The sequence below is a fragment of the Agelaius phoeniceus genome, chromosome 16, assembly GCF_051311805.1.
Source record: "Agelaius phoeniceus isolate bAgePho1 chromosome 16, bAgePho1.hap1, whole genome shotgun sequence".
NCBI classification, from domain to species: domain Eukaryota; kingdom Metazoa; phylum Chordata; class Aves; order Passeriformes; family Icteridae; genus Agelaius; species Agelaius phoeniceus.
In genome coordinates, this window is record NC_135280.1 from 8,400,678 (window position 1) to 8,424,107 (window position 23,430).

General features: G+C 42.8%; 1 protein-coding gene across 4 annotated transcripts in view; it reads right to left on the minus strand.

Annotated features, from left to right (window-relative positions):
• Window positions 1-23,430, minus strand: part of XYLT1 (xylosyltransferase 1) — a 179,064-nt gene that overhangs the window by 17,592 nt on the left and 138,042 nt on the right. For 2 of the 4 annotated variants that reach the window (XM_077186664.1, XM_077186663.1), the window contains 4 exons: window positions 11,934-12,150; window positions 9,678-9,854; window positions 6,811-7,070; window positions 3,282-3,477 (listed from right to left, as the gene is read on the minus strand). In XM_077186664.1, coding sequence (XP_077042779.1) covers window positions 3,282-3,477; window positions 6,811-7,070; window positions 9,678-9,854; window positions 11,934-12,150 — 850 coding nt within the window. Of the gene's footprint in view, window positions 1-3,281; window positions 3,478-6,810; window positions 7,074-9,677; window positions 9,855-11,933; window positions 12,151-23,430 lie in introns of all 4 variants that reach the window. The other 2 variants (XM_054644033.2, XM_077186662.1) reach the window with 1 other exon arrangement.

Here is a 23,430-nt window from a genome sequence, read left to right on the forward strand (position 1 = left end):
AAAATTTCCTGACCAGGCCTTATTATCTACTCTGCCAACCTTCACTGAGGTGCAGCCATATCACACCTACCAGTGCTCAAGGGACCTAGAAAGAATAAAGTCACAACATGTGAAACAAACCTACACCCTCCTGGGCAAAGAAAATCTGTAAGGAAGCTCTTTCCACCACATTCAATATTTCTTACTGAAGAAGTCATTGCAGAAAAATTACTTCATCCTCAAAAATTAAACATTCACTCCTGACATCCAACTATTTCCCCTCTAGTTTCTCATCCCTGAGAAAATAAATCAGAAAGTTACAGTGCCCTTGTTCCAACCTCCAGGTGACACTGCTCCGTGCCAGGCTGCACAAAAGATGAGATGTGCTCACACACACAGAGGTTTATCAGACTGCTCTGTGGAAGAGCTGAGGCTGCTTTTGGGGAAAAATTGTAACACAATTGTTGTCTGGTTGTTAAGCTTTGGCACTGGGCTCCCTAAAGCAACCCCAAAGTTCCAGCCAAAGGGCAGGGCAGGAGGGGAGGGAAGGACAGGTACCCCCAGATCCCTGTGTGCCCCAGGGCTCACTGCAAGGCTGCACGGGCACCTCGGGGAGGGAGAGGCAGGGAGCTCTACACTCTGCTCATGGCATCTGCCCTTTATGTCTCATTTCCAGCTGGGACAAACTTCCCCATGCTGCACAGCTTGCAGTACCAGCTGCTTTTAGAAGCACAATATTTTATAGGGAATTTTACTTAAAGCACTGGTTAGAGGTTTATAACCCCTTGAACTTTACACAGCCGAGTTCCCAGCACTGAGATGTCCGATTTTACAGGGCAAGAGATACTACAGCCCTATAATAAGTTTCACAGCTCTTTAAAACATTGTGAGTAGGCTTTCACTTTCAAATAGAATACACCAAGTATGGATGGAATCAAGCAGTAATGAATATCTGATAAATTATGAAGAGATGTAGCACAGAAACTGACATTTTCCACATCATTATTTTAATCACCTTTATTTTGGGCTTCAAGAGCAAGCACTGTGCACGGGGTATGCTTGGAAAGCTGGAAATCTCTCATTGGTTCAAAATTTCTGTTTCTATCTCAGTTCAAACCCAGATAAAATTTTCCCGAGATAAATTATACCCTGATTATGGGTTTGTGTCTCATTGCTCACCACAAACAGGACCATTAGGTTCACACAATGCACACTAATTGCCTGCCACCTAATTTATTTTATTCTCTGTGATGAATCACAAGTCTTAACAAGACCAGAAACAGCATTTAACTGATAGAGGGTGAGCTGAGACTTTTAGTTCTGTGCAGCAAATCAATCCCCTGCCCTGCACAGAGAAGCTGCCTGAACCCAGGCTGGCAGGACACATAGTGTGTGCATTGTGCACGAGCCAGCTTCAGGAGGTGTGGGAGTTCCAGGCTTGGAAATCATCTCTTGGATTTCCTGTGAGTTTATTTGCTTTGACTCAGCCTGCAGGAGCCATGTGCCATCGAAATGCTGCCATGAGCTCCCCCCAGGTGTGGGGCAGCCCAGCTGGCTGATGCCTTCCCACTTGTCTTTCCAGGGTGTGGGGTGAAATCTGCTCCTTGGGAATGAAGTCTGAGAGCAGCAGAGGGCAGGAGGCAGGGGCTGGAGAGATCCCATCAGCTCTGCTGCAATCTCAGTTGTGCACCAGGGTCACAAATACACTTGGGAGCACACTCAGTGCAGCTTATTTGTGTGCTCTTCCTGCTGGCCCCAGTGCTGCCAGGAGAGGAGAAAGTTCCCAGCTAAAATAGCCCCATTCAGTTTAAAATTCCTGCCAGATCATGGGGTGAATGTTGTTGAAAAACAAGAAGTTCTATGTCCCAATAAGCTTAAATCTCAATTTTATTTTCTGTGAACACTCATGCTTCCATCTTAGCTAAACTGCTAAGTTTGTTTTCCATATGCTGGACCTTGACAAAGCAGTGGCATTTTAATAAGAAGTAGCAGATCAGAGCTTTCCAGTCACACTGAGGCTGAAGAAGTTAACACTGGATTTATAGCAGGGTAATGAGACAATTATTTGGCTCAGAGGAGGAGATCCCTACAGGCCAAGGGAAGGCAGAAAGTAAAAAAAAAAAACCAATTAAAAATGTAATTATTTACTTTGTATGTCCTGGTCTTTTAAAATATGAATCATCTATGAAAGGAGAGACAATTAAAGAGGTTAGGTGATGAAAATAAAATGAAAACAAGTAAGCAGCCACTAAAACTCTTTTTTTTGAGTTTCAAACAGAAGAAAATGTTTCCTTATGCTCAAAAAAGCTCACCAGTGATTAAATTCTTAAAAGTACTAAATAAGCAGAAGAAATACTCCTACAAATCACAAGAATTGGAGCTTGTATGAACATTTATCACAGCATGAAATGGCAGGCTACCATCTGACACATTGATAAATGAAACACATTTCCATCCATCTCTTTAATGGCACATTAGTGTCATGGATTTGCCATGCACACCAAAACACTGAATCCCACCTAGGCATTTCTTAATTGCCCAAGAAGATGGTAATTTATGGACTTAGCCATAATGACTGCAACACATTTCTTCAATCAATTTTAGGCCTTAATTGAAATTTGCGGCTTAACAAGAAAAATCATGAAATTAACTGCTCAGACAATTGTATCTTTAAAACAGAACACAGATGTCAGGTCCTATTAGTGGTCAACTTTCCTGATATATTTTAGGTAGATTTTTTATACTCTATGACAGACACTGGGACAAATTTCTAGAAGAATAACAGGATTTGTGGGAAATCTCAGCCACTGCTGTGATAATTTTCTCTTTTGTGTTACAACATCAATATACTGCTCACATGTGGTATCAGTACCTGACTACCACTAATTTTGAGAGGTTTTTCTAGTGTACTCTTGAGAGACACAGTTAAACATGTTACCATTTACATCTGGAATTGCAGAAAAATGGAATTTTCCCCAGGAGCCTTTCACAGCACTCACAACAGACATGGTGGCAAAACTTTTAAGTTACTTTTAAATTACTGAGCCCCTTTGACAACAACAAAAGGCTTCCATTTGGTTTTAAAACAGAAGGGAGTGAGAACACTCAGATCGATGTAAGAAATGAGTGTTGACCACAGACCTGAACTGCCAATGGTGTCATCTCCTATGATGAGGAGGTATACTATGCTAGAAAGCCATTTTCACCTCAAATTTCCATGGAAATCCAGTTTCCAAAGGCTGCTGATTTAGTGTTCACTCCTGTGATGCCAGAGGAGTGCATGGGTGGCTACGAACACTCACCTCTGTGAACTGCAACCTCCCAAAATCACTCGGTGGACTTGCAATCTTGAAGACTTTCTTGGGCATCACCCAGGTTTCCAAAGTTTCCAGTTTACTGACAGCCAGATTGGTTGCATGGTGCCTGATCAGGAAGCCTTGGAAACGGTCAGCAAGGAAGTACAGGTGGATGGAAACTGGATGGCCCATGGGGTAGTATCTGTAAAACAGCACATGCTCAGCAGTTATGTAAGAGAATGAAATCTCCATTTACTTGGAGCTAGTGGCTTAAGAAGCATTCATTTCAAATAGAAAATCCACCACTGTACATTAAGAGATTTCAAACGTGTTCATGACTCATTATAAAATATTTTAGGCTGTTCCGATTACCCCGTAACATAAAAATATGTTACTAAGAATACAGGCTAATTAATTCCATATCCTCAGCTCAAAGCTCTTTAGGAGTCCTTCTGTGTGCCAGAGAGCTCCTCTCCCTCACCACCTCTCCTGGTAGAAAGGGGCACCCAGAGACACTCACAGATTGTTAGGGTGCAGCTCTGTTTGCTCGGATAAACTGTAGGATAAAGGATGCCCTAGGATTGTGCCTGTGCTCCAGAGCTGCCTTTCCTGCCCCAGCAGGGTCAGTGCCTGTCTGCACAGGACAGCAGGGAGTGCTGTGTGACCAGGCACTGACCTCTGGGCCCCCTCCATTCCCAAAACCCTTCCCCAAGGGCAGGGCTCTGCAGGCTGGCACTGCAGCGAAGGACACCAGGATCCTGTCCCCATTTTAGGTCTCTGTATTTTAGGGAAAAAACTTCACATTCTGTAAAGACTTGAGATTGCTTTTACTCTGATTTTTTTACTCATAATCAAAAAAAGAAAAAAAAAACCTTGAAAAAGGTCAAATAACTGGGCAAAACCAATCATTGAGAGATCTGGAAGCCTTCAGTTGCAGCTGAGATTTAAAGACATTGTAGTCACAGCTTCAAATAATTAAAATGTACGGTTGATTGTCTGCTATGGCCTCAGAAACATCTGTAACAATGTTTGGGTACATATGGATGCATAAATAATTAAAAATGTGTTATTCATAGCTCAGAAATTGAATATTTTGCTACTTTACAGCACTGACATTAACTGCAAAACAAGTTAAACCAACCAGCATCACACCTTCCCAGTAAGTCAGCCAAGCCTGACTTGTCAGGCTTGTTACCACAATTAAAGGATGAGCACTAAGGATGAGCACCAGGGAGGACTTTCCATTGCACGAGGTCTGCAACACCCCAGAAGGGACTCTTAGAGCTGGAGAAATCAACATAAGAAGACAGGGTACCAACAGGGCCAGCACTGATGGACCGAGCAAAACCACTGCAAAGCTACACAGCCAATGCCAGCAACAATCTGACTTCTGTTCCCAGTACTAAGACCTCCTGTTTTATATGTGTGCAGCAGCAAATATTTACAATATCCTTGAAATAGACTGAGTAAATTGCCTCTTGGCAGCAGAGAGTAAAAATGCCTAGGGATGGAAAAAATGAATTAAATCTCAATCACACATTAATGTAGCTCCCACGGAAGATGCTGACACTCCATCTCCTTTGGTACCCGGGCAGTCTGAGGGGGGCATGGCCCTGCTTAGGAAAGTGTGCAAAGCAGCTGCTCTTACAAACATCTCCTGGGCTGCTGTGGGTGGCAGCATGGGCCTGACTCCAAGGGGGATCCGAGGCAGGAGCTGCTTTCCTCCCAGCATGAGCAGGACCACCAGCCTGGGGCTGTGCTCAGCCCCACAGCAAAGGGGATGCCCACTGTCAAGGGGCTCAGCCCAAACCAATCCTGCCATTACTGCATTAGAGGCATGCAAGACCACGAGAGGGAAAGAGGAAAGGTATAGGTGCAAACGCCCAGAAGGACAGCACAGGATCAGAAGAGAGGAAATGTGAATCATAAACCTGAAGATCAGCCATGTTTCTCTGATCTGAACTGGATGCTGACTCACAGTGTCTTGAGGGGGCTCAGGTAGGTATGAAAACGAAGCCTCCACTCGGTATCACTGTTTGCAATTCCTCCCTGCACTGTTTCATGAGACTCCAGCCTGCTGAAGGAGCTGTGCTTTATCCTGGAGACAGCTGCAGTCACGGTGTTCCTATCTATAATCTGAGCAAGCTTGAAAAGCACCTTGAGTTCCTGTACAATGGAAAGCTCCTCAGAAACAAAAGTGATAATTGATATAAATCAGCACCAGAATACTGGCAAAAGGACTGAGAACAAAAGTAATTCTCAAATTATTTCAGTACTGGTTATACAGAGTCCCCATCCTCTTTGCTGGCTTCACTCTGCAGGACAAATGACCCAGGACTTCCTCAGGTCTGCCTTTATTTCATAGAAGGAAGGCATGCTACTAGTGATTATTTCTATCTAATTGTTATTGATCTTTTATTGCTTTGCACCGGTAACCTTCACTGACAAAAGTCTAATAGGAATCTGGAGCACTTATTGCCACATCTTTCTAAATGGGGCATTGCTCAGCACTTCCATGACTAATTTAGGAAGGTCAAGGCACATTTGGTTCCCTCTTGAGAACACAACATGGGCAATGTCCATCCATCAAAGCACATGGAGTGTTTGCTGATTTAGGCTCTATGTGTTTTCTATTAGGATAAAAATGGGCAGGCTCCAGAAATACATTCTGAAGATGGAATTAAGAGATGGTAAAGTAAGACTTAAAAAGAAGAACCATCTCTGCTTTGAATCTAGACAGCTCCAGATGTGTTTGCAGGCAGCAAACATCTACCATGAAGAGAGCTTTTCTATGCAAGTCTAACTTCAGAAATTCTTCCTTTAAATCCCTTTTAGACTGAATTCTTCTTAGCCAGGCTTAGAGGTGAAAAAGGAATCTAGAATATAGGGATAATTTCCTTTTAAAGAATAAGGAATTTCATTTGAGATAAATATAACTACCTATATATAGATATATAAACACCTACGTATATTTTATGTATTTGATGCTAATAGATCTTACCAGTTGCAGCACTTTTGGCACAGAGAGCTGCACCAAGCAGGTGAACTGAGCCAAGCAAACTCTCTGTACTCCATGTGTGCTCCCAGGGAAACAAACAAGCAAGGACCATTAACCTGCCTGTGTTCAGATTTGTTCTGAAATCCTGTCCTCTGCTTTTGGTAAGCATAATAGAGGTGAACATGACCTCTGCTGCAATCACACAGAGGGTTTAGGAGCTGAGGCTATAATACACTTGCTGAAATTAATCAAGGGAAACGCAGCAGTGGGGGTAGCACTGCCCAACTGGATCCTGTCAGTCTTCATCAGGCTGGAGAGGAGCTCCTTAAAAGTGCAGCAAACAGGTCACATAATGTCAACCTGGAATAACCAAGGCTTTATCACGGCCATAAATACTCCTGGAAATCAGCGCTGCGCACTTGCAGCTGCCTGGCTGTGCTGGTGGCCGTAGGCTCCAGGCAGCACAGCCGAGCAGGACGAGTCTCCCCGGAGCCTGGCGGTGCCTGTGTCCCCTGCAGGAGCAGGGCCAGCACTGACCTGCAGCTGTTGTCCCCAGCAGCGTGGAAGGAGGTCTCGGCCCTGCGCAGGCCCAGGCGGGAGAAGGAGTGGAACATGGTGAGGGCCACGTCGCTGAGGGCGCCCGGCCCGTCGGGCTCCTCGTACACGTTCTCCCAGTAGGAGCGCAGCCCCGGCGTGCCCGGCGGGTAATTCCCGTACAGGAAATAGTCCAGCTGCCCAATGATCTCCTGGTTCACCACCGCCTCGAACTTGCGGGCAAAGAAAGTTGGCCTGGCAGTCTGCTGTTGGGACAGGACAGGACAAAGTCACTTGTGGCCACAGAGAGTAACACAACTTTCACAAAGACTGTGAGAAGATCAGAGAAAAGAATGAGAAACAATTCTTATCTTAACTCGCTGCACCTGGTATTGTGAATGTAGCCATGATATTTTCTGAAAAATCCTTTCCTTAGGATTTTTTTCTCCTGAGAAGCTGAGAGGCCTCAGAAACAAAATGATTATCTGCTGCTGTGGAATGCAACAGGTGGATCTGTGATTGGTCTCATGTGGTTGTTTCTAATTAATGGCCAATCACAGTCTGGCTGTTTCAGACTTGTTGGTCAGTCACAGGATTTTGTTATCATTTCATTCTTTTCCTTTCCTTGCTAGCCTTCTGATGAAATCCTTTCTTCTATTCTTTTAGTATAGTTTTAATATAATATATATTATAAAATAATAAATCAAGCCTTCTGAAACATGGAGTCAGATCCTCATCTCTTGCCTCATCCTGGGACCCCTGTGAACACCACCACTGTGAACATGTGGAATGTGTTACAGAGATTTGTTTACCAAAGGGTGCTTTTCTAATTAGCCAGTGGTGATGGTGTTTGGACTGGAGGACCAATTAGGTCCAGCTGCATTGTAACTGTCTGTAAGAGCAATGGATTTCTTAATAAAGAGATTATTAATCAGCCTTCTGTGAATCATGGAGTCTATGCTAATTATTACCCAGCCAGGGGCCTGTTGCAACAATAGACACCGAGTTCCCATTTTCAGACATGGCACTCTGTCTTAAGCAATGGGTTGTCTCCATGGGCAAAGATGACTTAAAATGTCACCTTTGGGACCATTCATCGTTAGGGGTGATGTTAAGATTCAGCTAAAAACTACATAATTACTCCATGAAAACCCCTTCAGACCAACAGGCACCCTGTGCTGCCTGGCTCAGGAAGGCTCTTCAGGTGCAGGAGGGCTGCGGAGTGCTCTCCAAAGCCCCGTGTTGGCCTGGAGGCAGTGCAGCACTGGCACGTGTTACGCAGGGAGCAAAGTGGACTGAGGCACTGAGGCTCAGAAGAGGCAGAGCAGCATTTTCTGTATATGGATTTGCTGCCAGGAGGTGATAAGAGGTCTCTGGGAGAGGTGCCATTTGTGGCTGTGGTTTCTTTACTTCTGAATGGTTCTGCCCAGATTTTTTCTCAGTGCTTGACACAATCTTGCGCATATAACTGCTTTATATGCTACTCAATTACCATTAGCTTTCAAAAAGTCTTTGTTTTGCCTTGTTCGTATTTGAGCATGGGTCCTGAGGTGCCAAGGAGTTCAAGAATGTCCCAGATGGTTGGAAAATTCTTTTGAGGATGCTCAGTTTTGCTCTGAGATGGCGCATGCTGTGGGCTTTGTGATCTCGGCTTGTTTTGTGCCTCTGTGGGAACAGCAAGCCCCAGTCTTGTGGTGCTGTGTGCTCATGTGAGGGGCTCTCTCACCAGAACATGTCAGAAGCTGCCTTTTCATCTATTCTAATTTTGAACTGTCCTTTCCAGCTCAGTTTACCTGATTGTTTTCTGAAATATCATTGTGGGTTCACAGCCTGGAGCAGGTCAGGCTCTGTAGTCTGACAGGAATTTTTAAAGATTTGCCATTTATTCTGTGCTGGAGAATTCCCTGCAATTGGTGTTTAGGACAGCAGAGCCTCCTTTAGATAACATCTCATTTGCTCTTTTTGTGAGTGCCAGTGTCACTGACTTCAAGCGTGCCTTGTAGACAGCACATTACAGCAAAGAAAAGATCTCTGTTTCAGAGCAGTCATCATTTCTGTGCTGTAGGGTAACACATTCCCCATCCCACACAGAGCCTGAACAAACATGCTTTATGCAGGGAACCCCGAGGAGCTGGAGGGATGGAATTGCAAATGTGGTGACCTTGAAACAAGTGGCTGTTCATTCTCAATAGAAGATGCACGGGCCGGATACAGCCTCGAGACTGAGTGCAGCCCGGAGCACAGGACTCGCTCTCATGTCTGCCTTGAGGAAACTATCTCAAAGGAACTGAATAAACCTTTCAAGACAGTCCTGCCAAACCTGGGTGATCAAAAACTCATGACTAAGGCTCCCAAAATCATGAGATAAACTTTAATATCATTGTGCTGATGAATATAATAATGAAAATGGATTTGCCTTGTGCTGTGTAAGTCTCTAGCACGCACACTGATCAACTTCTAAGCTTTTTTTAAAGATGATAAACATTGCTTAAAGCTGAAAGCTAGGAGTGTTGTGAGTGATGAAAGCACCTGAGCTGGAACATTGGAAAAAACCATTTGCACAAGAAGTTACCAAGTAATAGTGGTACAGTCAGAGATGTGTCAAGCTTCCCTCCTTTCTAGCACAGCCAATTACCAATGCCAAGGAGCTTTGTGACCTTACCATGCAGTGGTATGTCTCCAGGGCCAAAACATAGGAGAACTTATCTTTCATTCCCCTGAAATTAAGATCAGAGCTTCCTCACATCTCTTTCTCCACCTGCCTGATGGAGTGAAAGCTTCCCTTCTCTCTCCCTGCTGCAGCCATGCATTCAGCCAGCTCTCCACCCCAGTACAGGGGGAAGAGCCTCTCTGCAGGTGTGTTCAGTTACCTGGAAGCGGTGGAAGTCTGCTGGTTTGAAGTCATTGGGTGAGCAGCCACACCAGTCAACAATGTGCTTGTACTGGCACTTGCAGCCCAGCTTCCTGTTCCAGTTGGTGATGCGCAGGTTGTTGTCCACCATGGAGTCACAGAAAGGGCTGTTCTCCAGCACGGTGTGAAAGAAGGACTGCAGCAAACACAGAGCACATCACCACATTTAGCTCCTCAAATTTCCATTTTCTCCTTCACTTCAGCTCATGGGCCCAAGCCTACTGCAGGTGAACTATTTTAGTTTGAAATGACAGGGTTAACAAGCTCTGTTGTTTTGCCACCTATGAAACACACTCCATGTGCCTGTATTCCACAGAGCATGGAAAAATCACAACCCTCTACAGACCCAACCAAACTGTAAGAACACACAGCTAAGGTCTTGCTCCAATAACCTGGCACAGAATAATTGCACTTCTACAATGACCAGCTTTGGGCACTGGCACCCCAAAGGACTCCAGGAAAGGCACCAGTACCAGCAATCATTTTATTTTTATTTCAGCTGTGTGAGCAATTCTAAGAAATGCCCTTTATTTCCCTTCTGTAAGTTGCTCCCTGGTCTAACAGATTTAGACTATTTTTCTGAACAATGTACTAATGGCATATTTCAAGTTGTTTCCCAAAACAATTGTCAAAACTGCACTATCACCCTGGTTACTCTGATAAAAATACAGTCTCAGACAGCTCTTATGTGGGTGTCTATCTCCAGCACTCTGAAATGCATTGCTTCTTGAGTGGCTTTGTTCTGAAACACGCAGTTCACTCTAGGCACCAAAAGGACATTCTGCCTCCTGCATTTACGTCTCAAATTGTAAGTCTTTATTTGCTGACTCATGGCAGCATGGAATTCCTATTGGGCAATCCTAATTATATCATCATAATAACAGCTATTACATAACCATGTGTAAAGGGGATGGATATAGCAGGTTAACAGGTCAGTGAAGCAGGGCCATTTTACAAAACCAGCTATGTATCTTGCAAAGAAAACCTTGTAGAAAAAAGCTATGGAATACCACCAATTTTAGCTCTGCAAGAGACCATTTTTGGAGCAGTGACTTCTCTTTAAAATCAGCAATAGTAAGATCTATAAATAACCAGCATAACATTAGCATGGCTGGCCCCCAAATAATCCCCCTACCCTTTTTAATGTTAAATGACAGCCCAGTGAATATGGATTTTATGCTTGAACTGTTTGGTTAAACCCATAAAGGCATCCATTCTCATTCAAGCGAGAGGGGGAAAAAAACCCTACCCAATTACCCATTGCCCTGTGTCCTTTTATAGCAATACAGGAATTTCTCTAGATAATGGATGAAAAGGTTATCAGAGAAGAGAAAAAAGGTGATTTTTAACAGAAACGGGATTAAAAGCACATTATGCAACATGTGTGGGGAATAATAAACCTCTACCAAAAGATAACAATTGCTGTGCTCCACCAGAAGCTAACGAGCAAGATTTGCAAGATCGGTGTCACCCATCCCTCAGAATGTTCAGGAAACAAGGCAGTTATGGGTTTAGAGGCAGTCATAGCTCTTCCTTGGGCTGCAGGATGTGGAGCAGAGGCTGGCAAGCCCGGGGAGCAGTGTACCTGCTGGGGCAGGTGGAGCACAGGCTGCCAGCCCCAGCTCTGTGCCCTCCCTGCAGAGAGTGCACACTGCTGGCACATTGCTGCGCGCCAGGCAAAACCCCACACTGCTGTGCACTCCCCTTCTGCATCACTTGCAGCCAGAGCGACTCCTGAGTGATCTAAATGATTTGTGACTGTGCCTTCTGGCTGAGTTTTGAACAGAACAATAAACCTTTGTTTGCAGGGTTTATATTTTTAAAGAAAAGTGCTGGATAATAGCAAGGAAAGCTACTTATTAAGACAATTCGCCATCTCTAATATCCTTCAAAAGCTTTTGTGCAGGAACAATTTGCAAGCAAAGGGCAGCTGGATTTTGGTTGTTCAGTAACAGATTAATAGGCTTAGAAGTACAAAACAAAGCCGCTCTTTGCAAAAAAGTCCCACAAACAAACAAGGCAATAAACAATTGCAAATGATGTTCTATCCCTACAGGGCTTACTCATTACAGAAGTAAAATTTTCATTACCCACTGTGGGATGCTCCAAGCCCAGTGACATCAGGTGAAAGCCCCTCTGATTTTGGTCAGCTCTTTGGGACAAGCACAAACACTGCAGGTTTGAGCACAGAGAGGGAACCTTTGCATTGACGTACCTCGGCAGGAAGCAGCGTGTAAGAGTAAAACCTCTTCATCTTTGTCACCAGGTCATCATTGGAAAAAGTGACATATTCCACAAACTTCCTGTTCAGGAGGAACCAGTCTGAGCCCCCATCCACTGTGATTCCTTCTGGGATCTTGCGGTCCCCCAGGCGCCACATGTGCGTGTCACACTCCAGGAACAGCCGGTCCAGCCCCTGCTTTCTGATAAATCTGAGGGAATGCAAGAGCAGCCATTAAATGTTAATTTGTAGTTTGCTATCATCGGGAGATTTATAAATAAAAAGCTACTTTAGCAAACAAAAAAGGATCAGAAGGTCACTTGTTTATATTTCTGTTCTACTCATAAGTAATGTAGAGAGGTTTAATAAATGATTAATCAGTTATATGTTCTGTTACCGAGGCAAAGATCAACAGATTGCTTTTAAATATTATTTACACCTTCTGCTGTCCTAAGGCTGTGCAGGTGACAGAACTCTAGGGCAGGAAAGTCCATAATGTTCATTAACTCTGAACAAACCACCACAGAAGAACTGCAACATGAACAGGAACTAAATACATTCTTCTCTCTCTAAATAAATTCAGTTTTTAAAAAACAGAAAAAGGTACATAAAGGTAAAATGACCAATTTTCTCCTATGCTATTATGTCATTTATTTTTCTACAGGGATATAGCCAATAAGGAAAAAAATACCATTGTATTGGTCTTTGCTGTAGAATGAGCAAGTTTGCTCCATTTTCAAGTCTCTGGGGAGCAATGTTTTGTTATTGCTGAACCATGAATAAGAGGAGCAACTGCAGAACTGCAAAGTTATGGAAATGAATTATTTGAAACCAATATAAAAGAAGAAAGCTGGGAAATCAATCTGTGTTTGAAAACGCTTTGGACTGAATGCCCACTCATTGTTTGAGGCTGTATGATCCAGGTTTGTGTTTGTTATTCCATTTGGGAATGGTTTCCCTGAAGGAGAAGCAGGGCAGCTGTGAATTAGCACCGAGGGGGGCTGAGCACCATCCACCCTGGCTGGATGTGAGCACTGGGCACATCCCACATGTCCTGAGCAGTAACAAATGCTCACTGACCACACACTAGAGCAATCCACAGCCCCCAGACCCCGCTGGGTGCAGGACCTGCAGGATAACAGCAGCTGTGGCAAGAGCCTTCCCTTCCTGAACCTCACACAGCTGTGCCAGGGCATTTCAGGATTAGCAAGCCAAGATGAAATTTTAGTAGTCCTCAAACACATGCTACTGAAGGTAAGGGAAAAGAATGAAAGTTAAGGAACAACAAACACCAGAGCTTTCTGGAGTCCTGCATCTGGAAACATGAGCATTAACCCCGTAGGCCAACTCCCTGATTCAAGTTCTGTTCTGTACCAATCAAAGAACTGAGATGCAATTATGAAATGGTGCATATTAATTTTCAAAAGGACCGTAAATGACTTCAGGGTCTATGTCCTACTGATAGCTATGTCTCTTTTCACAGTATGAGAAGAGCTCCTCTGTTAACACAACAGCGCTGAAAATGCGTAAATGAGAGTCGAGAAATTTTTCTTTCCATGAACAAGTTTCTAATTTCATGTTCCATTATGAAGGATAATAGAAAAGTCTTGCAATTTTAATGCAGTGCTCTGGAATGTAATCTTCAAATTCAATATTTATGCAGTTATCTCCAAATCAAATATTAATGTGCCTGAAAGTTTGGTCATTTATTTATTTCTCTTCAAAACTAAATGCTCATTAGAGTTAATTATTTTAAGAAAATAACAGAACTTTATCGACTATATTTAAATAGGAACATAAAGTTTTTTTCCATGAAGTAATTTCTTTCAACTGCTATCTCTACCAATTTATCACCCTTTACTGTCCTTTTCAAACAGAAGGTTCTTTGACTGCAATAGAAACCCTCAAACAGAAAAAGCCACCTGGCTATTTCCAAAACTGCTCTGCATAGAAACTGCCTCAGCCTGTGTGACATGATCCAGCTCCAGCTCCCCTGTACTGTAACAGCTTCAGCCTTTTTGTCTGAACTTGGCAGCAGAGGAGCATGACCACGCTCCAGATGAGAAGGTCCCAGCAAATCCTGACTCACAGCCTCCTGTTTTCCAAAGTAGTTGACAGGTTCTCTTTTTTCTATACATGCACAGCTCTTTTTTTTTTTTTTTTTTTTCTAGCTAATGGCTTGGAAAAGCACATCTCGGGATATGGAGTGAAATAAGCCAATTCCTGGAAGTACAATTGTTTTCACAACAAACCTCAGCCCCCAAATATACAACTGGGTTCCTAGAAGAGAGTAAATGTACTTTCCAATCACTTACCCTCCAGCAAGGCAGCACAGCCCAGCTAAAGAGCTGCAATGCCTTTAGAGATCTCCCAAGAAATGACCCTTTTGCTTGTGCTTCTCGAAACCCTCCTAGAAACATCACACCAGGTTTCAGATACATAACAGCTGAAGAGGTGTTTTTCAGAAGGATCACCCTTACTGAACCTCTTCACACACAGTCACAACACCTCACTGGAATAAGGCAAATTTGCAATTATTAGCAAAGCAAATCATTTCTGTGGCCTATGAAGCAATGATTTGTCCGAGGGGCTGTGAAGACACAGCTCCCCACTGGGTGATGGCTTGCTGCTCATTTATGTTCCTTGGCAGCCAAGGGGACCAAGTGTATTTCAGATCTGCTGGAAGCTAAATAGGAGAGGCTGCTGGCACAGAGAGCTGAAGAGCAACCAAAGTGGAAAAGGTGGGTGAGGTTCCCTTTTGTCCCTCTGGGCTCTCTGCTAGGATGACTGATGCTCCCAGCTACTCCAGCAATAGAGATTCTGGCACTCAGGCAGGCAAGAACTTACCCTAAGCATATTGAATACTGCCTGAGGGAAAGGGAAAGGGGTATTTGTATGCCACATAGGCCTTCCCAAGAAATGAAAACCTCTTGGACACTACAAAGAGTTCATAAAGATTCTTGACTAGCCATCCAAGAATGATTGCAGCCACCTCTGAAAAGAAAGATAGGGAGATGGAGGGCAAAAGCATGACCCTACTGGTTTGTTTCTAGTCTCATGCTGTATTTCATTAGTTTCTGGTTATTCTCAAGGGAATACCAAATCAGTAAATTTTATGAAGCCAGGCCAAGCTTCATAAAGAGCAATGAAATGCAAAAAAAGGGTGGTGTTTCCTCTTGTCTTTCTCTCTTGGGTCTCAGAAAAATGCTTGCAGATAATTCCCAAATTAAAAGTAGGGGGGGGAAAAAGGCTTAGTAATAGCATTTCCTTAATCCTAGTCAATGTGGAAAAATTCAGGTGCTTCCTGAATGTCACCCTGAACATCAGGTAAGACTGGGATACCTCTGCCAGCTGCAAATGCACTGGCCAGAACAACGACATCCTACTGAACCAAGGTATGGTTGGCCAAATACAACAGAGATTATCATCAGCTGAAGACAACTGGCCTTTCTCCTAATCCAAAAGAAAACAACAGGAGGAAAACAATGATAGGAAAAGAGTCAACCACGAGAAAATCGAATTAAAAAAAGACTAGGATTAAGAAAAGCATGCTATTTTGCCTTATTTCATAGAACACTCACTCTTATGATTCACAAACACATCTTATGCTTCCCCTTATCAACCTTAATTCTTTCTAAAGAGCCTCCAGTTTTGAGGGCCTGGGGTTACACTCAAAAGTAAGGAGGAAAGACAGGATATTAAGAAGGTGTGTCAGCACCTGAGCTCAGCAATCAGACACTGACACACATGAAAGGTGCCACTGAGCTCTGTGTGTGGATGCAGCCTCACAGGTTTCAGAGAGCTATTTTTACACTTTGCTAAGAAAACCCCACTGCCTGCAGCACGTGGTCTGTCACTGAGTGTAGATGTCAGTCCAGGCAGCTCATGATGGCAATCCAGCTCAGGGAGCTCCTCTTACTTTGTAGTTTATTTAAATATTTATAAATGCATTTCAGACAAGATTCTAGGACTGTATAACATATAAAGCATTTGTAACTTGTGTAGCACATACTCCTACAACATGAGTATAAACACAGCTCAGCTCTTATGATATGTTCTAACTGCTAATAAATATTGCCACACAGTTACTTTATCAGCAAAAATGTCACAACCAAATATCCTCCTTTTTCATAGTTTTCTCCAAAGGACAGTGCAAACCACAGCAGATTGTAGAGACCCCTGCTCCTGAATGCTCTACTTACACATTAAGTCAGAGAGTTTGCTGTTTTCTTTTTCCTGAAGTTTATGAATGAGTAAAACTTCCTAAAGTATCAGAGGCTATCAGATTGCTAAATGCCATTTACCAGTAATTTTATCACTAAAGGGTTTTTCTGGAAAGAATATATTTCTAAGGTGAAAAGGTTTCTTCCTAAACGTTTCCTGTTTCTGGCCTCTCTCCTAGAAAACCTCCCATTGACATTTCACTGTTAACCAGGTGCACCTACCCAGGACCTCAGCATCGTTATTCAGGATTTAAGAATAAGAACTATGAATAAAAGTTACAAAACTCCAATGAAACAATTCCTCACAAGTCAAAAGCCAATGTCAATGTCAAAGCAAGACTCTGTAGAGCTAGAGCTCCGCTAGCATCACGTCCATGTTTCCCTGAGTGTACGTGGACAAGCTCTGCATGCTTTGACTTTATCTGCTCCTCTTTTCATTGTTTTTAGATGAAAATTTGAGGAAGAAAGTCCATTTCAGTGCAAAAAGTCAAGTAAATATTTTTACAGATGAGAAATGTGAGAGTCACTTGCCAGCAGTGTTTGCACAGCCACCTTGGAAACACCTACCAGGGTCAATCAGCTGGGAAGCACAAAACAGTAATTTGCAGTTTAGGTGACCAACTAGAAAGCACTGAACAATAATTTGACAATCTTGACTGTAGCAGTTGCAAGAAGTAATTTGTGAGCAATCTCTAGGCTACCACACATATCCATAAACCAGGCACTGAAAAATTCTTTATAATAAACAGATTGATGAATCTCAAGCCTGTGCAGGGCAGAATCAATCCCTGCCTGCTCAGGGCAGAAATCCTGGCCTCACTGAGTATGCTTAGTCCAGCTGACTCTGATTTCACTCCATTTCCATGAGTAACTCTATTCTACCAAGGGTTAAACAATATTTACATCTGAAATAATTAACAATTGGCTATTTAAACACAATGTCTCTATGGTACCAGCTATTCATCTGTTTTTCTGAGGCTAGGATGTTGCAGTGTGTTTCCTGAGACCTTCCTGTCATGCTGAAAGCCTCCAGGGCTGATCCCCCACTCCCAAAATGGAGGTGAAGCTTGAAAAGGGGAACAGTGTCAAACAGAAATAGCACCTACTTAGTCTGTCAAGATGAGGAAGATTTCTACCCAGTATGACAGGCATCGTGTGGAAAGCACAGAACAAACAATTCCTGCTGTTTCAAAAAGCCTTGAAAATAACTCTCAGTACAGACAGAAATGATGGAAGAGAAAAAATAATTGTAACTTGCTTTTCAATGTGCTTTAACTGTGACATCCTAAATGCAATTGCTATGAGGTCAAAAATGTTGTGAGAGCAGAATTCTTATCTTTTGTTAATTCCCTTACTCAGGGTAAGGGAAACACATAAAGTGAACACATTCCTATCTCAACAATCCCCCAAAGCCTTAATGACAATGCAGGAAAAAACTTCAACAATATCAGAAAGAATTTCTCTCTTGACTGAATTTGCTCTAGTCAAAGATTGGGATTATTTATTGATTGGCCTTATTTCAGGAGCAAAAGCCAAAGCCATAAATAAGCACACAAACTGAAATGCTTTTAGCAGTTTTGCCCACTGTGCTAAACGCTCAGGAGTTACCAAGGAACACAAGGAAATGTCACTCAAATGGGATCAGTGTTTGTCACCTGCACCTCTGCATGGCCCACAGCAGAGCCAGGGGGCAGCTGAGCAGGGGGGTGTGCAGGGCAGGGCAGAGCTGGGAGGTCACAGCTGCCCCTGGAGCACAGGGATGGGCTCCAGAGCAGGACACCCCGGTGACACAGCCACCAAAAGGGAGGCAGAGCTCAGACATGCAGTTTGTGATATTTGCTCCTGGAGTTTCTGTGGCAGAAGCTGAACTGGAAGTGATGGGAACAAGGAGCTCCACTGGAAGGATTTTTTGGCAGTCCATGTTTTCAATGTATGTTAAACACTCTTATATTAAGAGTGCAGTTAAACCTGGGGCAGACTACTGCTGCCACACGCTCTGGGCAATAGAAAGTTTAGATCATTTATATTGCAGCAAAAATGGTACAGCAATTTGAATATCTCTTTCAAGACACAAGTTCAGCCTGAAATATTATATTCAATGTGTCCCTTCTCAATCAGTGGCATCTTTATGGAAGCCAAGCATCCATGGCACTTAGGGTATTCCACATGAGATGCTGTTGAACGCTGATGAATACAACATTTTATCTGGTCATTATTCCATCTCTATATGGACATGATTAGACTTTTCAAGCTCACAATAGGCACCTCATATGCTATATAATTTGTTTCTGCTTCTTTCATAAGCAATCTTCCCAGAATACCCATTTAATGCTTTAGTCCTAGCACATCTTTGCATTCTCTTTAGAAGAAATTTCTCATGATTCTTTCTTCTTCTCTGCCTTTTCCTACACATTAACTTCCACTGGTTTTGAAAAGCTTTTCTTTCCACTTTCTATCTTTCAAAGGAGAAGTCTCTTTCTCAGAGAAAGTCTTAAAAAGCCTCAATGTTTCTCAATATTTTAATGTTGCAGGCCAGGGAGCAAAATGAAAAACCCTCTGAAATTCTTTAGTTGTAGGAAACTTGCAAAGTCTATTTTTTGCAGTAATGACTCTACTAGGAATTGCCTTGTTTTGTCAACAATTCCATGCATTTCCTTGGGAGCATAAAGCTCGAGAGAGACTTTAAAAGACTTTCCTGTGGGTTTCTTTATCCCACTCTTCACTTACACAGTACCTTTTAAGCAATACTGAAACAGCTTTTAGAAGGTCAAAAATGAAATGGCTTCCTCTCACCATAAGGGATGTCACAACTCAAATGTTTCTGTTTCTTTTTATATTAAATAAGCAAAACTGCAAATTATAGTATGCAGAATGTAGCATGAACTCACCACAGACAGACTCGATATTAAACCTGACATTTTACCATCTGTTTGTCTCCAATAAATGTCTTCTCTGGAAGGTTTCTTGTCTCCTCACCTCCTTTCTAGTGACTGAGAGCAAGTGTGAGTCCCTTCTGTAAAGGCTTTCAAGCTACCAAATCAGGCCACTGACCTTTGGGTACACCAGGGCCAACAACATCTGTGCAGCTTCAAATGATGTTTCCTGTCATAACCATTGTATAAAATGCCTCAGGACCTCAGATGACAGGGCTGCAAGTGAAGTGTGCTGCTCAATGTTCTTAGATAGCAATAAGATTCCTGATTATTTTACCAGTATCTCAATTTCCACCTCCTTCCTAATTCTGTCCTTGCCCCATAAAGGATGGCTACTACTTCAAACCTTCTCACTTGAACCAGGAGATGATCTTGCTGTATACTCTAAGAACAAAGAACATCCTGCTTAGTCCCACATCAAGATATATGGCTGCTTTTGTTTCTCTTTGCACTGACAGCTTAGAGCTCTGTTTTCCAAAACTGAGCAGAAATAAAAGCCCTACAAGGAGGTGAATTGTCAAGCTGAAGCTGTAAAGGCTTTATGGCTCCCCTAATGCTTAGCATAAAGCACTAAGAACATTTGAAAGTTAGCTGTAATGTCTAAATTTTTAAAGTGCAGTCTCTTTGCAGAGAAGATGCATGTTGCTATTTCAGTCACTACACGTCTCATGCAACTGTTGTGCTGAACTACTTCCAAGCAAAAAATAGATCTTAGTCCATGTGCTCCAGAACACTCAAGTGTTCTAAAAATTTAGCAAAAAAAGTATGAGGCTGAGGATAATTTGTGCCAAAGGAGCCACCAAATATGTGACATGAGCAGCAGTGTGAGTGCTGCTAGGACATGTGGTTAGGCTATTCCAACAGCAGTGACAATTAATCCATTCTTTCCCCTCGTGTTTGGGTAATTCACCAGTGCAATACACAACTGTGTTTACTGTGTGATCCATTTGCTAACTGACCACCAAACCCCCATCAATGCCATGCACAGCACACCAACAAACAGCCTGTGCCACTGGGGAAAAAAGGCATGTCTGAAATGGGGTGAAACAGATGTGTGCCAGCAGTGCACATTTTGGGAATGTGCCCCAGTCCTTTGGTAGCTGAGGTTTCTCCAGCCTCTGAGAGCTGGGATGGGATTGTGATGCCCTTTGATACAGGTCACTAAAACCTCTAAAATCATCTGGAACCCAGAAAGGGGACAACACAACTGCTAAAACAGCAGTAATGAGGAGAAAAAATCAGCAGAAGAAAAGAATGTGGACACATACTAAAATTTTAAGGGTCTTTAGCTGTTTGTATTTTGCCTATGAGCTCAAGATTTCTCTAAGATCTAACAGCATCCAGCCTTCTCAGCATTTTTGCAGTGTTTCCCAAATGACTGCTGAGGAAAGGTTTCTATACAAACACCCCCCTCTTCCTGCCTGCCATTGAAGATGTCACATTTGACTATCTTTATGTTTTATAATCATCCAGGTGCTGCTCCTGCCAAAAAAGAAAAAAATCTTCTGTGTATTCCAAATTGCAATAGCTTATACAACTACCAGGTTATTCACTTGCTTTTAATAGTCTAAGACACTGAAAATAGGAGGAAATGTGTTGCCCACTAAGCACTATGTAACAACTCCAGCCACTGTGTGCAATTTCATTTCATACATCCACCTCTGTCAGGAAATAATGCTTCCAGCTGAGTGAAGGAGCCATTTTCATGTCCATTCTCTTTGCTGAAGCCACTAAAGGAAAATCAGAGTGATGCACTTTTTCATGACTTTGGCATAACTAAAAGAAAACTTAACTCTATAAAAGGAAGCCTGATTTCTCTCCTTATTTGGCAGTAAAACAAGCACTGATTGTGCACATGGCTTGAATACAAAGTATACTGTAATTGAGCTGTACAAGCATTTCAGGTTTGAGATGGCACTTCTAATCTTTCTCTGTTGTATGATCCAAAGACTATGATGACTTAAAATTAAGAGTTTTCAGTTGTTTACAAGGCAGACTTGAAAAGCTTATTGATTAGGTGCCATTATTCATCCACAAATTAAAATTAAAAGTATCAGCAAGGATTATACATTGCTTTCAATTATGTTTAGATGCTGTGCTCCTGTATTAGTAGTTCCCATGTTTTGGACCATGTTTTAGTTTTCCATGTCTTGGACCAGCAAAATCATTATTGTACATGGGGCACCAGCCAATATAGGCCAGTGTCCTCTCCCTTATTATGGCTTCAATTAGTTGTTTTAAACAAACAATTCTGTTCCAATGTGTTTTGGATAGAATATCCAAAGGGAGTTTTCTTTTATTGCCCAATAACATGGACACTGGCCTATGTTCTAAAAGCTGTACTTTATTTTTCCTTTTTCTAAACTTTTTACTGCCAACCCTCGAGGCTGTTGCTTCTCTTCCAGACCTTACTAAGCTCTTGGCCATGCCATTCTCTTCATGGGGTATTTCTATTCCCCTGGGCTGTGACAGGACAAAGCAAAGAGCAAAATTTAAAAACAGGAAAAATTAGTAGGGAAAAAAACCCCATCCCTTACTCTTAGAATGAGCAAATCATTGAGTTTAGCTGTGGAAATTCCCCAGGCAAAGGTCACAAGAGGTTGGGAGAATATTGTAAAGCAGCAGCACCACACACCCTGTGCCCCCTGGGGACACTGGCTGTAGGACACAGGGTGACAGCCTAGGTGGGGCTCACCTGCCTGAGCTGCTAGGAGGAATTTCAGCCCAGAGCAATTCCCCACTCTGACTGCAGGGACAAACCTGAGTGCTGTGAGCACAGCTTACACACCTGGGCACTCAGTGAAAGTCAGGAACTGTGTCAGATGGGAGAGCAGAGGGCACACTGACCAGTTCAGTCAAGACTGAGTCACTCAAACACTAAACATGAAATATCAGGCTACAAGTCTTCACTTTAGACAATTCTCTCTCACCAGGTGGATGTAGAAATTCACCCACAATACAAACAGGGTATAATTACTTTTTGATCAGCTCTTGGAAACAATGGAATGAATTTTTACCCAAGACCAGCATTACTCAGAGGTGTTTGCAGCTGCTGGCTTGAGTGTGTCTACAGCTGCCTGGGCTGTGCAGGAGGAGGGAAGCCACTCTACCTCCCTGACAGAAAATTTGGGGACGTGCCAAGGAGCAATGTGAAAGGAGCCATTCATCCAGTGGTCAGCAGTGGGAGCACTTATGGGACTCAGGGATTAGGGAACCATAGCAGACAGAGATGGCAAATCTGCCCTCATGTCCCAGATCGTGTTTCCTGATGCACAGGGAATTTATGGTAGAAATCCAGGGAAAAAAAATAAAACACAGTGACATGTTGTAATAAGCTAAAAGGTATTTAGCTGTTTATACAAAGAGAACCATTGAACTACTAAATGAGTTTGCTATTCCTGTGATGGAAGGACAAGTGGCACATTTGCTCATTTCATTATTAAATTAGTACCAGCTTAGTGTGTTTAATTGATTGAAATTGTTCTGATCCAGTTGAAGTTGGCATGTTTGAACCAGCCTGATGTTGGTGTGTCATAATCCATTAGTTATTTTCCTTTGCCAGCTCAGGGAATTTGAGAAGACTCAGGAGCACCAGAGGAGCAAGGAGGCAAGAGACCAACTGCTTTTCCCTGGCTCTTTCTCTCCTCTTTTCTACACTAACTGTGCTGTCCATCAGTATTGCCAGCTAGAGCTGAGTCTGCCAATCACTCTGACACTCTGCATTTCCCAAACCAGGGACTCTCCTGTGAAAACTGTTGACTTGGCTTTAAATATGACTCCTCACAGGATTATTTTTTACTACCTGCTATAGAATTTGTGCATGCACAAGATGAATGCTTGTGAGGACTTAATTTAAACAGGAACATGACAGAATTGATAAATCTGGTGACAAGAGTAAGAATGGCCAAGAAGAGAGAGAGACTTGTGAGTTATTCTGCCTGCCTGCTGTGCTGAACACATGACTCACTGTGTCACATTCTCTGGGTACACTTGACATTTTACAGAATAAAGGGAAGACCTGGTGACCCAAGCAGAATAAAACAGTATTTTTAGATGCAAAGCCACTGGGGCTCAGTGTATGGAATTGCTGGAAGTGCAGCAGGACTGCTGTTATGGTACAAAACCAGCAAAAAAGAGGAATAGCAAAACTATGAATAAAGAGGAAAACAGGACCACTGCAGTCAGATGGGAAACTTCTTTCATCTGCAGAGGTTGTTAAAGCCTTTGGAAGATGCTGTTTGGTCACTGCTGCTCCCTCAAACCACAATGGAAAGTTTAAGTACTACTGATGTGTGATGGGAAACACAGCACATTCCTTCTCCAAGGCTTGTGCAG